Source organism: Meles meles, chromosome 9 (assembly GCF_922984935.1).
Source record: "Meles meles chromosome 9, mMelMel3.1 paternal haplotype, whole genome shotgun sequence".
Taxonomy (NCBI): Eukaryota; Metazoa; Chordata; class Mammalia; order Carnivora; family Mustelidae; genus Meles; species Meles meles.
This window is the reverse complement of record NC_060074.1, coordinates 36,378,959-36,401,330: the sequence shown is the minus strand read 5'-3', so window position 1 is coordinate 36,401,330 and position 22,372 is coordinate 36,378,959. Positions and strand designations below refer to the sequence as shown.

Genomic DNA, 22,372 nt, shown 5'->3' with positions numbered 1-22,372 from the left:
GTGTGGTTGCAGATGGCAGGGTCCCATCCTTTCTTTTATGGCTGAGGAATGCCCCACTGTATATCAGACCACATCTTCTTTATCTATTCATCTGTGGACAGACACTTGGATTGCTTATGAAATGTTTTTTTAACGAATGAATGTGAATTTTAATACTAAAAGACTTGCCTCTTTTTAAAATCAATCTCTTAAATCCTTTGAAAATTCCATCACCACCTTCATACTTTATCAAGATGCATTTTTATGACACTAGAAATGATTTTCAAACACCTTTTACATACATTTAATGACACTTTGGAATGTTTCAAATTTCCCTTGATCTAAAACAAAATGCCGTTTGGTCGCAATCTGGAGGAGTCTCAGTTTACCCAACCTATCTGCTGATTTTGGAAACTGAAGAGGTTGACTATCTCTGACAATATCCATGGACTTTGAGACTGATTTTTTTTTTCAATTGAAAATCATCTAGGGATATTCGCTAGACAAATATATGCAAACCTTGGAAAACTAGACACAGGAGCTCCCTGGGGCAGAGGCTGGCTCTCACTTCCATATTCTCCTTGTCTAGTATATACTAGGGACCCTAGGTTTCTGGCTGGGATGACAGAAGCTAAACATGGGCCTCGTCTTGAGACCCAGATTTGAGAACACACTTTACAACAGAAAAAAGGAACTGAAGGCAGAACTTCCCATGTGCGAGGGAGAAGGGGGTTCTGATCAAGCACATACATCCACGAGTATGGACAATGCTAGAAGAAGGAGGACAACCCTCTGGGAAATGAGGATTCCACAGTCCTCTCAGAAGCTTCAGGGTCCGTGCTGACTGGTCTCGGGAGGGCAGCTGCGATGCCCTGTGTCCCGACATTTCCGACGGACAGTCCACACCGGCCCACAGGCAGGAACGCAGTTGGCTGCATGCAGTGCGGGGAGCTGTTGAGCAGAACCACCCAGCCCACCCCTCTGCCGGACTCTTCTCTGGAAGCCCTCAGAGGCATGAAAGGTCCACATAGTATCTGAACTAGCCTCCGGACTCCTCAGCCCTCGGTCAGCTCTGACCCTGTGGCCTTGTATCCCTCGGGCGGAAGCTAGCCGATGTAGGAGGAAGGACAGGCAGGAAACCCAGGGAGCTGCATTTTAAGGAGCACCCCAGGGACTGTGTTGCAAGCGGTGTATCAAATCACTAAGAACTGCTGTGTTTAAAGAACACACCTCACCAGACATGGGTTTAGGACCCTGGGCGAGTCACTTCTCCTCCCCGGGCTTGGGGCTCGTCTGGGCCTCATGGTGCTGGATTAGACGTTTCACCCACTGCACAGAGATTCCATGACTTGTGTGGGTCCCTGTGAGACAGCGGGTTGGCTGGTCTAAGCTGGGAGAGCGCGACAGGCCACCCCAGCCTCCTCCTCTACAGTCTCCAGCCTGGGCCACTGTGCTGGAGGACCTGCCCCGCCCTCACTGGCCAGCCTGGCTTCACTACCCGCAGCTGGGCACCAACTGGCCACGCTGTGCCCCAACTCAGCTGGTCTATTTCGGTGCCCCTCGGCTCTGACATTTTAACTTTTAGTCCACTTTTTATTTTAGAATAATTTCAGACTCGCAGGAAAGTGACAGAGAGAATACAGACGATTCAATTCCGCACACGTTAACATCTAACACCACGACGTGGACTAAGGACTCATTTCCGGGGACGGACGCATTACTTTTAACCAAATTCTAGATTTCATTTCGATGTTACCAGTTTTTCCACGAATTTTCTTTCTCTCTACTAGAGTCCAAAGGCATACCTGGTCGACCACGTCTTCTTAGCCTCTTCTGTCTGTAGCAGCTTCTCCCATCTTTTCTGGCTTCCTACGACCTTGATGATCTGGAGGGGTGCTGGCTAGGAAGCCTGTAGGAATGACCCTGAGTTTGGTTTGTCTGATGTTTTGAACTGGGGTTATGGGTCTGAGGCAGAAGGCCACAGAGCTGAGGCCCCTTCCGTGATCGTATCCAGGTTCCTGTGATCAGCACAACTAATTACGTGCCATGTAACCTTGAGCACTTGGTTCAGTAGTGTTTGCCAGGTTCCTACACTTTTTCGATGAGTTCTGAGGGAATGAAGCCACAGTTACCAGGATAAAACAGGAGAAGCAGGAGTGGGGACCGACCTCAAGGTGTCCCCGGGCACCAGGTCCCTGAATTCCTGTGCTTCTCTCACACTGACATGAGTGTGCGAGTCGCCACGACGGTTGTTCTGAGGGTTTCCAATCCTGTAGGCTTGGCGTGGAGCCCAGGCCACTGTATATCTAATGAGCCCCCAGGTGATCCCGACCCGCACCAGCTCTGGGGAACCACGGAGCTCCAGCTTGTTCTTCCAACCCAGGTTTCGTTCCAGTTTTTACACTTGCCAGCAGGTGGACCCAGAGGCCCGTGACACGGAGTCTGCTGATGAAAACTAGGGCAAATTCCAGTCAACAAAGCATTCCGCATCGTAAGCAGAATTGGGGTTATTTTGAAACAGATGGGCTCTACAGAAGCTGCCGCCCTGAATATGATGGGGCTGTTTATTGTCTTGATGGTCTGAAACCTGGGGACTACTTGCCAGCATCTAGCAGTTGCTAGGTCCTCTCAGAGTTCTTCAAAAGCAGAGGAGACTGACAGGGGGCACTGAGAGGGTTAGACGTGGCTATGGACGTGGATGTGGAGACAGATATTTTCACCAGCTCTGAATTCAGAATCTACTCTTGCTACGGCGCTTGCTGCCTTGCATCCCGGAGCGCTTTTTACTGCAATGATCTGTTTCACTCCAACTCCAAATTAGAAAAGATGAACAGATACAATCTGTGCTAATAAGACAGTCTTCGGTGCAGTGATACTAGAAACGATTTATTTTAAAACTTAATCAAAGCAGTTCTGCTTATGGTCCATATTTTCACCCAGGCCCCTACTTCTAGCTGCCCCCAATCCTCCCTTCTTCTGCCTCTTCCCCTCGTCCGGCACAAGCAGAATATCAGGAGGGAGGAAGCGAGGTCAAGAAGGGCCTTCCGGCTCCTTCTAGCTGTGCCTGATGCAGCGGCTCAGAGTGTGCAGGGCCAGGCCTTATAAAAGGAATATTCTGTGAGTTCTGGAAATCCGCAAAGAACTCCAGCATCGATGGTTGCTCCCTGGAGGATGTTTTTAATTCCTTAGACTATGACCCCAGACACTTAGCTGCTGTCCTAGCCAGCCCTGCCCCAGAGGGGCCAGGAAGGGGGTCTGAGAGGTGGGCGGCTTGGTACTTGGTGGTCTGGCTTTCTCGGCTGCTGGTCCCCCCTCCACTCCCATCAGCTGAGGGAGGAGGAGATGTGCTTCCTGGTGGCTGAGGCCCAGCCTGAGTTGGTGGGTCCACAAGTACCTGGCCAGCAGCTTCCTTGCTCCAAAGGGATAAAAATGCCAGGTGTGTAGTCCACCCCCTTCCATGCGAGGGGAGTGGTGGGTTCACTCAGAAACAACAAAATCCCCAATGCTACTGGTTTTTGTTCTGGCTTTCAAAGCCCCTGTCCAGACACAGGTACAGAGAAGCATTTTGAATGACATTTAGACCTATTTCATTTCTTTTCTCACTCCTTCTGCCTTGAGTTCCAAATCAGACACGGCTCACATTTCGGCTCTTTAAGCAAAGCCCCCCAATAATGTTTTCATGGATTTTGAAATCACAGACCATTTAAAATTAGACAATATTTCACTCAAAAATACCTCAATCTTCCGAATAGCACCGTTTAGCCTTTGGGCATGAAAATACAAATAAACGTCATCCCAAGAAACCAAGGGATAAGGAAAATACGGAGAGCCAGTGTGAGGAGAACTTTGGAAAGGGACAAGGGAACCTAGGTTGGAAACCTCTGCTGGCAGTGACCACCTGGGGGATCAAGCCAGGTTGCCCTGGATGATGAGGGCAGGTAACCACGTGTCAGGAGGAATGAGGCTATGGGGCCTTGAGAGGCGCAGGGGTTGGGACAGCTGGCTCCTAGGCTCAGTGGCCACAGGTACTAGGGCCCACAGCTACCCAGTGCTTCCCTGTCACCCTATCCTGCAAGAAACATGGTGTGTCGAAGGACTGAAGGCCAGATACTGGATCTAGAATAGGAAGCCCCAAAGCTGGATGTGGGGGAGCTAGGTGAGAGGCACGTTCTAGGTTGCAACTTGGGAAATCCCACACCAATGTCTGTGGTGGGGCCCAGAAATCTGCATTTTCCCCTCAAGCACCTAGAGTGAGCTGCTGGCCCCACCTAGAGAAACTTGGGATCAAAAGAATGCCAAAATGTATTCTGGAGGGTTGTTTGGCCTTGACCATTGGTACCAGCATGGTGACTTGTACAAGCAGGTCTTTGGACACATTTTTCATGAGCCAGAGACACTGGTAGTTTCTAGGGTTGTTTGTGCTCAATCCTGCATCATGTGTAAGACAGCCGTGTAACCCAGCTCTCCTGAAGAATTGAACAGATACCACTTTGGTACTGCCCTGGAGATTCTAGGAGTTGGAACATCAGAGCAGAGGAAACTGGTCCAGCGTCCCTCCCCCCATCCTCTGAATGAACTGGGTTCACCTCTGGGTCCCTGATGCCTGGTACATGGCGGGTGCATCACACGTGGTTGGAGAATGGACTGGGCAGAGAGGGGGTCAGGATGACCCTGCCAGAACAGCGGGGCCAGAGGGCACTGAAAGAAACAAAGATAAATGGTGGCAGGTAGGGAATTTCAAGGTCTGGAGATCTGGATTCCTGGCCTGGGCCACTAACCAGCAATCAAGCCAGTTCATGGATGAGGAACAGGTGAGGGGAGGCTATACATGCCTAGGCTTCAGAACACAATTCAATCCATCTGCTTCCTCTGTGGAATTCCTGAAGTTTTCCTGGGCTCTGGGGCTCACCGTACTTTAGAGAATTCTCAGGAGCCAGAAGCAGGCCAAAATAGGAGATGGATTACGTACATCCCAGCTAAATGCATCTTAAACACTTGAAAAATTCAAATTGTTTCTGTTTTTCAAATACCATAGCCCTGATTAGTGCATAACCGCATGTCCAGAGATACTGATATCAACACAGAACTGAAAAACAATCCCTGACCTAGGAAACTGTCCCTGACATTGTTGATGGCCAAGGGGAACACTGCGGTTCCGAGCTCTCAGGGAGGCTGAACGCTGCTGCCTGCAGCCTCCTCTCACAGGCAGGAGGAAGGGAAGACAGAGTGCTCGGAGAAACCCCACGGCAGAGCGGGCCACAGCTAGTGTCCACGGGGTGCAGGCCGGCAGGGGCAGGCGGAGGGCCTCCCCGGGAGAGAAGCTCTGCACCCCGCCACAAGCAGATAAAACAACGTGAGCACTGTGCCCGGATGGTTTAAAGAAAAAAAAAGAAAGAAAGAAAGAAAGGCAAGAGAGAGAGGAGGTGGGAATAAGGGAAAGGATAAGACACCCTTGTCAAAAATATGATAGCTGTGAATTCTGAGTGGTGATGGTGGTGGCCCAAAACCTGGGGTGGGCCCCTCTGGCAAGGCGTCCATACCAGGGAAAGCGGTGATAGCACAACCTCTGCGCCGTTCCCAGGAGATCAGCCCTGGGAGATAAGCGGCGCACAGAGGCCTTCGGGAATAAATAAACAAGACAGCAGGAGCCTTGCTCTCTGCACCCCGAGAGCTGAGAAACTCTCCACCTTGAGCTGTGCCACCCGTGGGTTTCTGGCATGTGATGACTATCCCACAAGTAGGAGAGTCGTTTTTAAAACATGCTTGCTTCTGTAGCCGATGTATTTAGCCCAACCCTGAGCCTACCTGCCACTTTTTTTTTTTTAAGATTTTATTTATTTGACAGAGAGACATCACAAGTAGGCAGAGAGAGGCAGGCAGAGAGAGAGGGGGAAGCAGGCTCCCTGCAGAGCAGAGAGCCAGATGCAGGGCTCCATCCCAGGACCCTGACACCATGACCTGGGCCAAAGGCAGAGGCTTAACCCACTGAGCCACCCAGGCGCTCCTACTGGCCACTTTTTTTTTTTAAAGATTTTATTTATTTATTTGACAGAGAGAGAGATTACAAGTAGGCAGAGAGGCAGACAGAGAGAGGAGGAAGCAGGCTCCCTGCGGAGCAGAGAGCCCGATGCGGGGCTCGATCCCAGCACCCTGAGATCATGACCCGAGCCGAAGGCAGCGGCTTAATCCACTGAGCCACCCAGGCGCCCCCACTTTTTGTGTTATTTGTATTATTAACTCCCAGCCACTCACCAGCCGTTCTGATCTTGTGTCCCCTTAGTGTATGTGTGTGCGCGCACGTGCTCCTGCTTCTGCGTGGGCACATGTATGTGGGCACATGCACACACAGACACACACACACACACACCCCATGACAGGAATGTCTCACACACAAGCCCCCCGCCCCAGCCTCGGGAAGGCCTGGGGGCATTCTCAGACTGTTCTCACACCCCTGAAGGGGCCTGGAACTGACCCAGGACGGGGCAGAAAGGATTCTAAAACGGCCTCTGCTCTGGAGAGATAATCAATAACCACAAACAGTCACCTATTCTTACAGGTCTGTTAATGATTTCTAGTAAAATAAAACTTACTTTACCAACATTAAGGGAGACCTCGGGACTAAATTTTTGGAATCTGAAGTGCTGAGTTCGGACTCTAAACTTCGGTTTCTCTTGGAAAACGGATGATTTCGACGAAGGGAGGGACTATGTTGCTTTCTGAGCCCCCTTTGGAAGGATCTCCATGTGCGCTACGGCCAGAGTAAAAGCTCCTCCTGGGAGGCCTGTCTCTGGCTTCAAGAAGGAAGCTCAGAAGACGCGATCAAGTGTGGGTAGGGGATTCTACGTCAGATGCGTCCAGTCCCTCTGAAAAATCCGGGTTTTCGGAACAGGGAGGGGTATGTTATGATGGTTTTCTCTTCCAGGCATTTCACGCTGCATAGCCCACAGCTCCCTTGTCACACCTGGAGGGGACGTCGGTGGTTTACAAAAGTGCCCTTCTCCTACCTGGCTCTGGCAGGGGACAGTGGGAGAGAGCGACTTCTGGAACCAGACAAACTTGGGTTTGGATACCACCTCCAGTCCCTGTTCTGTGTTCTCGGACAAGTTACTCTCTTCCCTGACCCTTGATTTTCTTATCTGGGCAGCATAGATGTGCTCCGAAATGAACGAAATCAAAGGAGGTCAGTGCCTCGCCCCAAACACTCATGGGTAAGGGGTACCTGCTATTTTACTATTTACCCCCTTCCAGGCTGCCACATCCCAGGAATGTCCATACCCCACAGCCAGTGAGTCACACACACCCAGACCCTAGCCATCCTGGACACTTCCCCCTTCCTCAACTGCCCCTCTGGGACACATCACCAAATCCTGGCATTTTAACCTGAACATTTCTGGAACTCATCCATTTCTCCCATCTGCTCCATCACCAGCCCCCACTTGAGCCACCTGTTTTGTGAACCTGGACTGGCTTCTGAGCCCCTAAATGATCCCCCCCCCCAACATTCTCTCTGGTCTTCCAACCGGCGATTCCCCACACAGTTGTGGGAGAGCTTTTGGAAAACACACACCTCGTCAAGTTCCTCCTCTGCCTGCCAAGGGCTTCCTTTTATTTCAGCATAAACATCAAAATTTGTACCCAGCCCAGGATGCCTGCCTTCCATCACCTGCCACTCACCACTTATCCCTTCTCCAGCAATCAGCTCAAACACTGGATCCTCAGGAAAGGGACTGTGTTCCCCTGAACTCTCAGCAAGGGTCCTCTGCCCTCAGCTCTCCCTGGAGCTTGTCCCCTTCCTTTGAAGCCCATGAGGACGCCGTTAGTAATTTGACAAGATCATTATTTTGGTAAAGTGTGTCCTCACTGGGCTGTGAGCTCTGCAGGGTAAGAGGAGTGAGGGGCTGTGTTCGCGTTCTCCCTCCAGGAGTGAATAAATGAACGAACGGATGCGTGAATGAGAGAGAGGGAGGGAGGGACGGGTAGATGTCCTCATTTTATAGATGGCCAAACTGTGACTCCAGGAGGTGTGGGATTCCTGAAGTCTCAGAGCCGGCAAATAACGCGGCTGGGGTTTGTTAGATCCAATCCAGGGGTTGGATCTAAGCTCAGTGTTCTCTGTACACTACCAGCCTGCTTTGAAATCCAGCACCCACGGCTCTCCCTTTAACATGGAACTTTCTTCACTTCAATCAGCGGCTCAGCCAAAAATTGGTGTTTTTTGTTTTTTTAAATAGGAGGCTATGAGGGCACAGGCGAGGCCATAGTTGGTACATGAAGAAAGAAGAAATTGCAAGTTGATACACTGAATATTTTGAGTTAAGGAAAAAAAAAAGACGACCATGAAAAGGCATAGAATTCAAGAATTCACTGCAATTTAGGCCAAGTAGAACCACATTTCCAGAATTGTTTCTATGGGTCTGAAGATTAATCTTAATCTGAAGATTAAGGGCAATTGACTTGGCAAAAGACCTAGACATGTTTTCAGACACTCTTACGTTAGAAAAAAATGACAGTAAAAAGCCCCGATGAGGACACTATACCAACATGACTGATATAAATGGAACATACTTCTATGAGTCATTTGTAGCTTTAAATACTATAGAAAAAAAATTTATAAAACGTGCCCAAACAGCCTCCCTTTGATGTGGTGAACCCTTTTAAAACCACATTGTTCAAATTTATGTTAAAATGCAAACCCTGCATGTTTACAGTGGTACTCTTGGAGGAATGCAATATAAAAAAGTATAACTGTTAAATTTCAAAGACAAGACTTATAACCTCAGAACAATAGGGCATTCCCAGTGCAAATTTATGAGCTGTTAAACCTCAAAAGGTTTCTTCAATTAGCAGGGAAGGCCTGTGACATATCCGCAGCCTGATATAGGGGCTGCTCTTTATCTAATTTGGGGTGTACTGCTTTTATCAGAACTTTTCCTTACTTTTATTGACCTCGGCTGACAACTATTGTGCTTCTCCCTGCACAGCGTTTGATCCGGCTAATTATGCTGTGGGGCGGGGACGGCGTTTCACGGTTTACCATCGCTCCCGGGGCGCGCTACAAATTATACATAATGCATTGCATTGTAATTGCTGCACTGTGAACTTGGCTCGCCTTTCCAACATAAAATACCAACATCCAAGTAGTTTTATTATTTAAAAACAAGAAACAACAACAACAGAAACAAAACCATAAGGGATTCTTTCGGATTATAAACATCTGAAGACACAATATTCTCATGAATTCCAGCTGGCTATTCTGGACCCACGGAGGGCAGGCAAGGCTGAAAAGCAAAGCAAATACACTTCATACGAATGTTTACAGAGAAAAAGAGGAGGCAGTCCTACAGGTGAGACCCTACTGAATGCAAACTGAAACGGAGGGGGCTCAAGCTGAGGGGCAGACGGAAGTCCAAACTGAGAAACCGGAGACACAAGTTCTTGTGATGGTCCCTTCGCCTCACTGGGCCTCAGTGCCTCATTTTGAAAACAAAGGCTCAGACCCAAATGACCACAAAAGTGCCCTTTCCCCAAGGACCAGGGCCTGAGGAGGGCAGTGGCTTGTTTTCCAAGTCCAGTTTGTAGGAACCCAAGTCTTGTACCAAATGTTAAGGCCTCTCGCCAGGGCTCTGTTGGTTTGGGGCCCCTTAGAAGAAGATAATGGCTCTTTAAAGGGCAGCAGCGGGGGGCTGGGAGTGGCGGGGGGTGGCGCAGAATGAATGGAGCTGCAAGTTCTATATACAGCAACAGCCAGGTGGAAACAAAACCGCAAGAACAGCACTGGGATCAGTGAGGCTTATTGCCGAGGCCTGCCTGCCCAGGCCGGAAGTCCATGCTCCAGACGCCCCTCAGCCGGCTGCTTGCACTTCCGGAGCTGTGGTTCCTGTAACAAGGAACACCTAGGTACCAGGCGACTGCTCCTGATCCTCCTTTCTCCCCTTCTCCCGAGAGTGCGACAATAACCTGATCTATGACTTCAGACTGGTTTTTCACTTCCTTTCAGGGAGAAGATTCTAGAAGAGCTTCAGGAGGTGGCACTCAGCCTGAGCACACTCTGCATCAGCAAGGAAGCCATGATCAAAGAAGGGGAGACAGCGGGGCTGGGGGGGGGGGGGTGGCGGGGTAGCGGGGAGGCTGCGGTGGGGTGGGTGTGGGTCGGGCTCACACATTTTAGTGATTCCTAATAGTCGCTGTCTGAGGACAAGGTGCTCCCTTGCTGCTGCTACTTGCCACACTAGCTGGAGTCAGGAAGTCAGTGACTTGGCATCCTTGTTTCTCTTGTCGAATGGCATTTCGGGGGAGGGGGCGGTTTAATGTCTAAGACCCAGGATGAGCGGCAGGTAGAGGCTGCCCCCATGGCCCGGCTTGGAAGCTGTGTTTGGGCTGGCTCTGAAGGGACACTCCTGTCACACCTTCACAGTATCCCTCCTGCCAAAGACTTGGGAGGTTTCATCGTTGTTCCAATCCACACTGCATTTAGTCTCCAAACAAAATATCGAGACTTGTAACCAGTCAGGTCGACCATACCAGTGGAGACAGAAAGGTTGACTATTTTAAACTGAGCCCACTAGTGTGACTTGCTCAGACCTAGAGATGGAACACAGCGCCCCAGCTTCAGTCAGCTTACTCCTATAGCCAGATGCACTCAGAGAGCCAGCCCCCAGGGGAACCGGTTCGGCTCCTGCTTCCTGTCAGCAATGGCGGAACTTGGCTTATGTGTATGATCTCTTTTCAACTATTCTCTAAATCATATGTAGTTTCTATAAGCATCACAACTTTTAATGTGCCAGTAAAAGGCAATACCTAAGGGGACTGTTTAGATCATCATCGAAAATTCCAAGCCCAGCAGATTTTCAGGGTTTCCTTGTTTTTGTAGAAATATACCCATTCCCATGCCCTTCTGCACTACACAACATTGGACAGTGTGTCTTTGCATCCAAGCAGACTTCCTGTTCTGCACCAAACCACCCCCTCTCATCAAGAGCCTGGGTGGCTCAGTTGGTTAAGTGTCTGCCTTCAGCTCAAGGTCATGATCTCAGGGTCCTAGGATAGAGCCCCATGTTGGGCTCTCCACTCAGCAGGGGGGTCTGTTTGTCCCTCTCCCTCTCCTTCTGCCCCTCCCCCTGCTCATGCTCATGCTCTCTCTCTCTCTTAAATAAATAAGTAAATTCTTTAAAAAAGAAACAGAGAGAGAGAGACTATCCAACAGTTTCTGTTATCTGGATGGGACTGGCCTGGCTTCTGAGAGCTCCAGGAGGAAATGAGAAAGCGTGAGGAAAATTGAGAACTGGCTTGCTACAGGAGGAAGGGCCCTTCCACGAGGGGATGACCACTCTGAGGAAGGCAAGCAAACTGTTCCTGAGTGAGGGCCTCAAGGGCATCTACTCCACAGGTGTGTGACACGGTCCCATCAGAGTTTCTCGTTATGCTCCCTTATCCTACCGGCACCACGTTAATTCTTAGGAGACCCCACAAGAGCTCGTCTGAAAGCTCCCATGTTAGAAACGGAACTGCTGACTAAAGGGAAGTAATACACTGGCAGCTTTAAAAATACAATTTCCTTACCACCATTGGGAGACCCGATTCTCCCCACGTGCTCATGGGGTCACAGCCCTGAATGAGCTGAGGGCAGCAGGCACTGTGGCCAGTCCCTGTGTGGACCCGGGCCTCATCTGTGCCATGGGAGCACAGCTAGAAGAGATACATGGCCTACAAATGGTAAAGGGGGCACCAGGTCAGCTACGTGTGAGGACAGGGACCTTACAGGAGCGAGCTCTAATTACAGGACAACGTGCTTGGCCCTGGCTGGTCACCACCTCCCTGCCCTCTGTGAGGGAACCTGTCACTAAAGAGTCACACATGCAAATCACGTCCGGGGTAAACTCCTATTTATTTTTCAACCAACTGGAAGAATCAAATGGCCAGATGTCTCTTTGGAACATCTTCATTAACAAATAAGAGATGGATGGAAGTCACCATCTGGATCCTTGGGACTCAAAAAAGGCAACAATCACACAACTCTGTGAGGGCAGGCCTTGATTTGGCTGAAGCACATTCAAGTTCCAGCACAGGGCCCACAGACCTGCCCCTTGGGGGACAGACGCTGAGAAGACCCTGTGAGTCAAGTGTTAAGTCTAGTAAAATTTGGTGGAAAGGAAACATGCTCTCAGATTTCAGTTCTAGTGAGTGATGAGCCAGCTTGTCTAATAATCTTCGGCTAGTGAGAAAACTTCCCTGACATTCTGTTGTGTGCCTGCCAGGTGTCAGGTACAGAGTGAGGACTGAATGCGTATCACGTGACAGGACTCCTTCACTGTGATGAACAGAAGGGAGTGCGCCTTACCTGCCAGTGACAGCTGGGAGAGAACACAGCTAGTTTTCTCTTTTTCATCTCTCTAACTTCCTTTATTTCGGTTTAGAGCTTGTAATGTCCAATTCCACCAAAGTTTCTGAGGCCGTCTGAAATTTTAGCAACTTGCGTCTCCCCTCTTTCCTTAATTTATATGACCAGCATGAACTGAACACACCAGCTGGGGGTCAGGCACCATTCTGGATTAAGGATGAATAAGGTACAGTTTCTTCTCTTGACGAGACCATTTAAGCCCGAGACGAATACGGCTATATGGTTTAAATGAGTGCATATGTTCACATCCATGGGACCTAAAGTGCATGAAAATTGATATGAGACATACAAAGAATTTCTAAAGCTAACGAGGCCACCTAGACACTCCCTTGTCTTACAGATCCTGAAACGGAGTTCACAAAAGCTCAAACAATTTTCCCAGGTCCCTCAGCTTGCCTGCAATAACCCGGAAACTAGAACCTAGCCCTCCTCGTTCTTACCAATGGCAGACATGCCTCCGAGTGAGCGCTCAAGCAATACGTGCTGCAACCAGGTTTCCAGCAACAGGGGTCATTCTGATGGCCCAGCCGGCCATAAGGCCTTGCCAGTCTTGCTTACATAACACATAAACCGACTCTGTTAGAGCAGTGGCTTCTCTTTAATGTCAGGCTACAAATACTCAGACATGCAGCCGGTGGTCAGTGAGCTTCCCATCAAAGAGCTCCCTGTTCCTCAACTGACTACTCCTCTCACCGGGTTCAAAAGCGAGCCAACGGCGCAACTCATTTCAACCTGAACTTCAGACCCGTGTTTGACAGCAAAGTATGTTTAGAACTTTTGAGTGCTGGGCATTCACAATGGTCGGAATCCTAACTATTCATTCAAATTGTTACTCCCTGTGCCACGGAAAAGGGATCTTTGACTCTGGTCACTTGTCAAGGCCTAGGATACTGGATACAAATGCCAGAGTGTGGCAAGGCTGTGAGGGAGCCCTGCCACAGACCCTGCCAACCCTCAGGTCCAGTACATGCCCAGCGGCCAATCTTGTACCTGAACAAAAAGGGGACTCTCCAGAGGGAGCAGCTAGAAGGGTCAACGGTCAGGATTATGATCTTAGGACCAAAGGATCTATTGACCTTACAGCTGTTCTAGGACTCACAGAAATTCTGGAGGGGGATACAATAGTGGCAAGTGTGTCCATGAATGAAGCAGCAGCTCCACCTTCTTCTCATTTGGTTTTCACTCCTCAAGACAATAATGATAACAATCACGAAAGACCTGGCATTTTCTAGAATGCCTCTAGAACTTTCAGGCTTGTTTCCTCATGGTCTCATGTATCATCTTTTCTAACAAGAAAACTCAAATATAAAATATTAGAAAAGTTCTTGCTGAAGGGGACTGGGCAGGTAAGAAAAGAGTCAGTAGGAGAGGTGACATCTAGGAATTGCTTTGGGAAAGACACCCAAGGGCATGGAGCTTTACTCTAAATAAATAAATACAAATCTTCCAATGGGGAGAGTTTTGGGTAAATAGCAAAGCATATGAGGAAGCAGAGTAGAAAAGGGAATACGAAAATACCTCCTTCCCAACATCCTTAGGCAAGGAGGCCAGACGCCTCCCCTCAGGCACCCACTCCTTGGTCACCAACATCTCTAATGCAAGAAAACATTTCAAAATTTTGAGTAATCATATCCTTAAATTGATGGCAGGCAAACCTTGTTCTTTCTCTGGTGAGAATATGCTTTGGGATTCCTGTCCATATGAAATGCCCTCAATGAGTTTAGGAAAAGGTCACTTAAGAACCATACAGGCATAGACATGTGTGCAAAAAGGAAGTACTGAAAATGAACAAGGGTCTCTGCAGGGGGCTCAGGAGGAACTGGATGAGGAAGGGCAGTGTCAGAAGGCACAGTACAAACTCAAGAAGGGTACTCCATCTTCTTATCCTGTGGTCAGGCCTACCACGAGATTTGAAAAGAAATACAGAAAACTAATTTAGCAGGGAGAAACTGAACTTTTACATGCCCCATTTTTATGTTATAGGCTTCCTTCCCCATTCTAACTTTAGCTTATACACAGAAGGACTCAGGAATACACAAGGTCACTTGGGCATGTGCATACAATCCAACCAAAAAAATGAGCAATAAAAAAGCAAGACATGTCAAATATACTTCAAAAAAGGTACCCTGAGGAGCGAGAGTTTGATCCAGTGTAGAGGGACAGAGCCCTGGACGAGCCTGTCCTGGTCACTGTGGTGTTGCTAGTGCAGGTGGCCGATGAGTATTGCTGAATGATGGAATCCCAAAGAATTTTCAGGGATGGACAGCAAGTTCCACTATTTCTGCCTTGACCCAGAAACTCAGCCCATCAACCGCTTCACAGGTTTTTGAGTTTAGTTCAAGTGCACTCCGGAGGCCTCCAAAGAGGTTGGTGCGGACTGCGGACTGCCAGTGTCCATCTACAGAAGTGGGGACCCCCTTTTCTAGGGTGAAATCAAGGTCTGAGGAAGAAAAGGATGGCTCTTTAGATAATCCTAGCCTCTCCCCTCTTCCCCGAGTCCCTCTGTATTTCTTTCTTTCATAGGGAAGGGCTCTCTCTCCTAGCTTTCCACCATGTTCAATAGGTCACCAGATCCTAGAGCTTTGACGAAAGATGAAGACTCATTCAAAAAGTCACACAGTCATGTGTTTTAGTATATTTGAAATGCTGTAAGGTCAGACTTCCAAAAATAAAAGCCCACAAAGGTCCTGCAACATCCCCACACGACGGCCAGGACATCACTCCTCTCACCGAGCTTACAGTCCAGTGAGGTCAGAAGCACACACCAACAGCCACCCTCCCCATGGGAAAGATCGAAGAAAGTAACTTCTCTGAACCTCAATTTCCTTATGGAAAAACAATTGACCCAAACCCAGAAACCACAGCCTTCAGGGCAGTTTCGAGGACCGAATTAAAAACAAACAAACAAAAAAAGATGGGAATATATTTCACAAGCTCAGAAGTCCAAGTTTTAACCCCTGAACTCCGGGGACCTCTGGGTGGTAAATGTGTCTTACAATGTTAGACGCTGCACCTGCTGCTTGTGAAGGGCTGGGGCTCAGGATGGACATGTCCCTACCAGACCCTGAAAGTAAAGCCTCTCCGGTGCTCTCTGCAAGCTAAAGGATATTCCCAATGGACAGACACACATAAACCAGGATGCGTCATGCACAGACAAATCTCGGTCGGTATCATGGGACTCCAAAGAAGCAGAGGTTTTAGAAAGAAAGAAAGAAAACTTATTTTGGGAAAAAGACATGAAACCATTTTTCAATCAGCTTCAGTCCAAAGCAGGCACCACCATTTATCTGCCCTAAGAATGAAAAGCCATAGGCTGCTCCTAAATTCAGTTTTACTTTTCTCTTCTGCAGACATTTTATGAAACACCTAAGTCCTCCCAGCTGGCAGTGCCTGTAGGTAAAAAGGGACATGAACTCCGTTTTGGGAAGAAAGGCTCACGTGGCACAGCTGAGAATCAGATCCTAGGAGGCAGTCTGGTTCTCTAATTTTCCTTTTTCTTTTCTTTTCCCTTTTCTTTTTCATGGGCACCCATTCGGGGAGCAGCACGGGAGAGGGTTGGGGTGGGCTACGACCAGGTTAAAAGCAGCCCAGAAGACAACAGAAAACACTGAAGGGTAAATGATAACACTTATCACCTTGTGTGACGAGACAACTGACTCCTTCCAACGTGTTAGACTAGACGCTCCTTCTGGTTTCAAGACGCCCCTTGTGTCTAACCACAGGATGGGTGTTACGACGATGTGCAGTGTGTTTAAATTAAACAAGAAAACAAACCAAGAAAAACAGCATTCTGAAGAACGAAAAATCTCCTAAAAATACTTTACTATGACTTCAAACATGAAATCACATTTACAAAATAACATTTTAATGACTTAGGCGTAAGTGACTCAGGAACATATGGATTAAATTTCCTTCAAAATGCATATGGCTTGAACAATATTGGGGGAGGGTCGCTTGGCAAAATTAGCTTGGTTTGTCGAGCACAGCTCTGGAAAAAGGAGGAAAAAAAGGAGCGTGTCAAACTGCACTCACTGGAGCATCCCTTTCTGGAGTTCTCTCTGGTGACTGAGTCAGCTGGCTCCATCAGCCATTACCTAAGAAACTTGGAACAAATTCCTTGGAAATGGTTTAATTCTTTTTCCCTATTTAGGCAAAGTATTCAATAAGTTTATAATAAATGACCCTCCTTCATCCCCAATATCGTGTCAAAACCAGAGGTCTGCCTCTGTAGGAAAAAAAAAAAAAGAAAGTTGAGTCGCCCTAGGCCCAGAGCAAATGGCAACCGTGTCTTTTCGACAACAGGGCATGGCTACGTATAGAGAGGTTTTTATTTCCTTTCAATCCATTTGGACCTTAGAGAATACCTTTCTTCCCCCAAAATTAAAGATGCAAATTTTAGGCAAAGCCCACAATAATCAGACTGCTTTACCTGCCCAGCCTTTTTTTTTTTTTTTTAACCAAACTTCACATGCAAATACTGCCGCCGCCACCACCATCTCTATAAAATGCCTTAGCATTCGTAGTGTTTACTGATTCCAAAATGTACCCTCAAATATCATCTCATCCCATCCTAGGGGACAGTCATGATGAACATTTGACCCATTTTTTTGGATGAGCAAACAGAGATCAGGTTCAGAGAAAGGCTGTGGTGCGTCTACTAGCCAGTGTGCCAACACAACAGTAGTACATTCCTGTCTTGGTATCTTTTATTGTTCATTTTTATTTTCTTTTTTTAGAGAAAGAGAGAGAGAGAAAGGGAGGGAATGCAGGGGTGGGGAAGGGCAGAGGGGGAGAGAGAGCAAGAATCCCAAGCAGGCTCCATGCTGGGTGTGGAGCCCGGCATGGGGCTCGATCTCACGGCCCTGAGATCATGACCTGAGCCAAAATCAAGAGTCACATGCTTATCTGAGCCACCCAGGTGCCCCTATTCATTTCTATTAATATTTAATAGTGGTACTCTCTAGAATGCCTACTTCCTTTATCCACACATCCTAGAATCTTCACTTCTTTAAGGACTGGAACAAACGCCACACCTCCAAGAAAGGATCCTTAAACACTCGGTCTCTAAGCGTGATGGGCTTTTTTTTAATGTGTCATTTGGGCTCAGCTGCAGTTGCAGTTACTCAATCAAACCCTAACTGGGGTGTGTTGTGAAGGTATTAAATAGATATGTTTAAAGTCCAGTATCAGTCAACTTTAAAGGAGATTATTCTAGATAATCTGGGTGAGCCTAATCCAGAAAGGCCCTAAGACCAGAGCTGAGGTTTCCTCGAAAAAGAAGAAATTCCACGTGTGGATGGCGGCTTGAGCCGGCCTGCCCTGCAGGCATGCCCTATAGGTATGCCCTATAGGTTTCAGGCTTCCCTGCTCAGCGCCCATGACTGCATAAACCAATTTCTTGCAGTGAATCTCCTAATCTATGTCTCTCACTGGTTGCTTCTCCCTCTGTTCCTATCATTTATATAATTCTGAAGCTATTTCTCTAGCTCACTGCTAGTACTGTAAGTTCTCTGCAGGCAGGCCCAGGTCTCAGGCATCTCTGTAAGCCACACAGCACTTAGCATTACATATGAATAAATATCCACTGGAAGAACTAAATAATGTAAGAGCAGAAGAGAGAGTGCTTCATCCTCCTCTGAAACAAGTAAACCCGATTAAAAGATGCTCGTGGGGAAACAGGACTAGCAAAGGAGGGTCAAAGCCTTACAGGTGATTTCACCAAGGAGAGATTTCTGTCACCCACGAGCAGGCTACTGGTTTCTCCTCACTGGACAGGACAATCCTTTGCATGCAAGACAGTTACCATTCCTGGGCCCAAAGCACTGAATGATGATTACAACCTATCTACTTCTACCCTGTCGAAGGGACAACAAAAAAGACACATTTCCAAATGAGCCCTCTTGCAGGGGGCATATGATGCTTACCAAAAATTGCTTCCTTAGCATTCTAGCAACTAAATTTATCAAAATACAGAGTAAAAAAAAAATATGCTGACAATGGTTTCTCCTAAAACAAGTTGCAGAATTATGGAACACAAAAGCGGAAATATACTAGCAGGTTATCATGAATGCCAAAAAGTGACCACATACAGAAAGCAACAGGCAGGGTAAGAGATCTTAACTCTAGACACTTTACCCAGGCTAAGGATGTAAATCTCTTTATTAATTCAACGAGGACTTAGGAGCCCTTCTATGAGCCAGGAAGTCTTTGTTACTAGCTCATGGGAACACAGAAAGATTTTCAGGGAGCGCAGAGGGTATATCTGGGATGTCCTGACTTCAAATATTAGTTATGTGGCATTCATGGGATTCATTCCTGGGGACCTGGGGGCCTCGTAAAGAACTGATCCATCTTCTACACCACCTTCTGAAGGTGATTTCCAGACCAGCTTCAGAGCGACATCTGGGAACTTGTTAGCAAAGCAAATTCTCAGACCCCCATCCCAGTCCTGCTAATTCAGGAACTCTGGGGATGGGGCATTCTGCTGAGTGGGTGTCAGGCTCACCTTCGGAGCTTGCTGAAACAGATCGCCGGGTCTCATCCTCTCCTGTTTCTGGTTCAGCAGGCCTGGGGTGGCGTCCCAGAATGTGTATTTCTAACAGGTTCCCAGAACATACTTTGAGAAACTGTGTTCTCCATCTACACTAGTCCAGTGGCCACTAGCCACACATGGCTATTTACATTTAAATGGATTCAAATGAAGGAAACTAAAAATTTAGTTTCTCTGTTGTACTGACTACAGTAGTCCCCGCTTGTCCATGGTTTTGCTTTCCGCTGTGAACCACATATCATCATGAGGTCAAGAGCAGCCCAGGCTATGTCATTTCCCTCACTTCTCCTCATCCCATAGTCATCTTTTCAGCTCATATCACCACAGGAAGTGTGAATACAAGGTGTTTTGAGAGAGAGACACACACACACATTCACTTAGCTTTTTATTACAGTCTATTGTCACAATCATTCTATTTTACTCTTGTTGTTCATCTCTTACTGAGCCTAATTTCTAAATGAAACTTTATCATAGGTATGTACATATAGGGAAAAACGTATATGCAGGGTTCAGTAGTATCTGAGGTCCCAGATACCCACTGGGGGGGCCTTGGAATATCCCCTCAAAGATAAGGGGGAGGTAACTACTGTCCATTCCCAGAGCTCAGCACATGTAGCTAGTGGCTACCACAACAGGACACTGAAGAAACAGGCCACGTCCATCACGGCAGGAAGTTCTTTGGATAGTGCCGCTTTGGAGTTACTGACAAGCCCCCCTAGGAGAACCCTCTGTATATAGTCAGGCACTACAGGCAGAGAAAAGACCAATTTCACAAATTAACCTTACAATGAAAAACACAAGACCAGATGGTCCAAGTCAAAGGCAAAAACTGCTTTTGTGATGAAGCTGCTTCTTACATGTACAATTTACTATAGCTCTGGGAGGAGTAACATGAGGGGTTTCTTGATTAAACAGCAGCTAAGGCTGGGGAATCCAGTAGTAGCAACGCAGCCTACGTATGTTATCAGGTTCCTTTTCATTAGTTTTCAGGGATAGGGGTGGGGGTTAAGAAACTCCAGCTTTTAAAAAGCACAGGACTCCTGTTCTAACTCTGATGGGACAAGAGACAAAAGCAGAGGGACGCCTGGGTGGTTCAGTTGATTAGCCGCTGCCTTCAGCTCAGGTCATGATTCCAGGGTCCTGGGATCGAGTCCCGCATCGGGCTCCTTGTTCGGCAGGGAGCCTGCTTCTCTCACTGCCTCTGCCTGCCTCTCTGCCTACTTGTATGTACTCTCTCTCTGACAAATAAATAAATAAAATCGTTTAAAAAAAGAAAAAAGAGAGACAAAAGTAGAATCTATAGCACCAGCCACTGTTCATTTCCTGAAGGAGCTCTTGTCAAGGCTATTGCTGACCTTGGCCTTGCTGAATTCAGGGCCCATTTCTCAGCCATCACTCCACAAGGACTACGAGGGCCATTTGGCACAGCTGAGCACTCCTTCCTCCTGGACCTATCTCCAAGGAGCTACCTCTCTTCCTCTCCATTTTCTCCCCATATTTTTGGCCCCTTCCTCTCACTCTCCTTTGCTGGTACCTTCTTTTCTCTTCAAACTTCATGTCGGAGACCCAGGCACTCGGTGCTCGATCCTCTTCTCTCTTTACACTCACTTCCTTGGAGATTCCATCCAGCTTCATGAGTTTAAATCCATTTACGCCATGTTGACGACTTGCAAACACATTTTCAGACCACATCTATCATCTGGCCTCATACAAACCACCTCCTCACCATCCCTATAGGGAGATCTCATAAGCCTCTCATTCTCTTCAGGTCCAAGACTGAACTTTGTTTCTTCCCCATAGATCTATTCTCTCTGCACGTTCAGGCTCATGGAAATTCCAACTTTCCAGTGCCCTCAGCCAAAACCTCAGTCCCCTCTCTCTCCTCCTTCCCTTACAATCACAGCTATTCTGTCAAAAAATCCTTCTGCACCACCTTCAAAACCCAGAAGCTGACCTCTTTGGATCTCCTCTAGGGTGGCTTTCTGATGGGAGCTGTGGTCCCCCCTTGCCTGGACTAATGCAATGGACTGATCTGTCATTGGGTTTAGGGTCCACCATATTGAGATCCTTACCTTAATTACACCTGCAAAGACTCTTACTTCAGATACAGCCACATTCTGAGGTCTTTTGGGAGTCACTACTCAAACCACTATACTACCCTAGAGACCACTGTCAACACAGCCGCACAAGTGATCCTTTTTTTTTTTTTTTTAAGATTTTATTTATTTGACAGAGAGAGATCACAAATAGGCAGAGAGGCAGGCAGAGAGAGAGAGAGGAGGAAGCAGGCTCCCCACTGAACAGAGAGCCTGATGTGGGGCTTGATCCCAGGACCCTGGGATCATGACCTGAGCCAAAGGCAGAGGCTTTAACCCACTGAGCCACCCAGGCACCCCCCAAGTAATCCTTTAAAAAGTTCAATTATGTTACTCTGCTGTTCAAAACCTTCTTATGGTACCATCTCAGAGGAAAACTAAAGTGCTTACGCTGGCCTAAAACACCCTACGTGATCCTGCCCTTTTACCTCTCTACCTTCACTTACCTTCTGGGCACAGACAGCACTGGCTCAGACTAGTGCATGTGGAAAGAACTGGAAGAACGTGAGCCATGTTTTGAATTAGTACCAAGAGGACTTGGTTACTGACAATGCTTGATGAGGAATAAGTCAGAGAGGCAGAAAGGTAACGTGAATTTGGTTTTGTACCTGCTGTATTTGAGATGTCCTTGAGTGTGTTCATGTAATTTCAGAAGCTCAAAAAGAGATCTGGGCTGAGGAGATAAATGTGGAAGTTGCTGGCATGCAAACAGAAACTGAAGCCTGGGAGAAGAAAAGAACAGCTAGGGGTGCCTGGGTGGCACAGTTGGTCGAGCGCCCAGCTCTTGGTTTTGACTTTCAGGGTCCTGGGATTGAGCCCCACATCGGGCTCCATGCTTGATCTTGAGTCTGCTTGGGGTTCTCTCTCCCTCTGCCCCTCCCGCTGCGCACTCTCTCCCTCTCTCTCTCAAATAAATATATAAATAAATCTTAAAAAAAAAAAAAAAAAGAACACCTAGAATGAAGTCACGACGAAAACTGGTATTCAATAGTCAAGTCAAGAGAGATGAACCTGCCAAGGAGGCCAAGGAAAGACGCCAGAGCAGCAGCCAGAAAGCCAGTGGAGTGGGCATCAGGGGGAAAGGGAGGCAAAAGGAAGAGTTTCAAAATAAGAAAATATGGAGAAGAAAAATGACCCCAGGCTTGGCAATGCCGAAGTCACTGGAGAAGTTGGCTAGAGCTGGGTGATTAGAATAATGGCGGCCATAACCTGATCGAAGGAGCGGTGCCAAAATTAAGAGTTGAAGAAGGAAGATGGGAAGCAACTGACTGGAGGTGTCAATGGGAAGAAAGAGGCAAGTGAGTGGAAGGCGGCTGTGTTACTACTCTGTCTTTCTTTTGCGAGGAGGCC

The 22,372-nt window shown here is 47.7% G+C and overlaps 1 protein-coding gene across 5 annotated transcripts in view; it reads right to left on the bottom strand.

The window, feature by feature from the left end:
• RHBDD1 (rhomboid domain containing 1) overlaps positions 1–22,372 on the bottom strand; it is a 123,146-nt gene that overhangs the window by 8,627 nt on the left and 92,147 nt on the right. For 3 of the 5 annotated variants that reach the window (XM_046019783.1, XM_046019782.1, XM_046019784.1), the window contains exon 7: positions 12,435–12,633. The exons of the other annotated variants lie outside the window; for them this stretch is intronic. In XM_046019783.1, coding sequence (XP_045875739.1) covers positions 12,473–12,633 — 161 coding nt within the window. In that variant the 3' untranslated portion in view covers positions 12,435–12,472. Of the gene's footprint in view, positions 1–12,434; positions 12,634–22,372 lie in introns of those variants that run through there. 5 annotated transcript variants of the gene reach the window in all.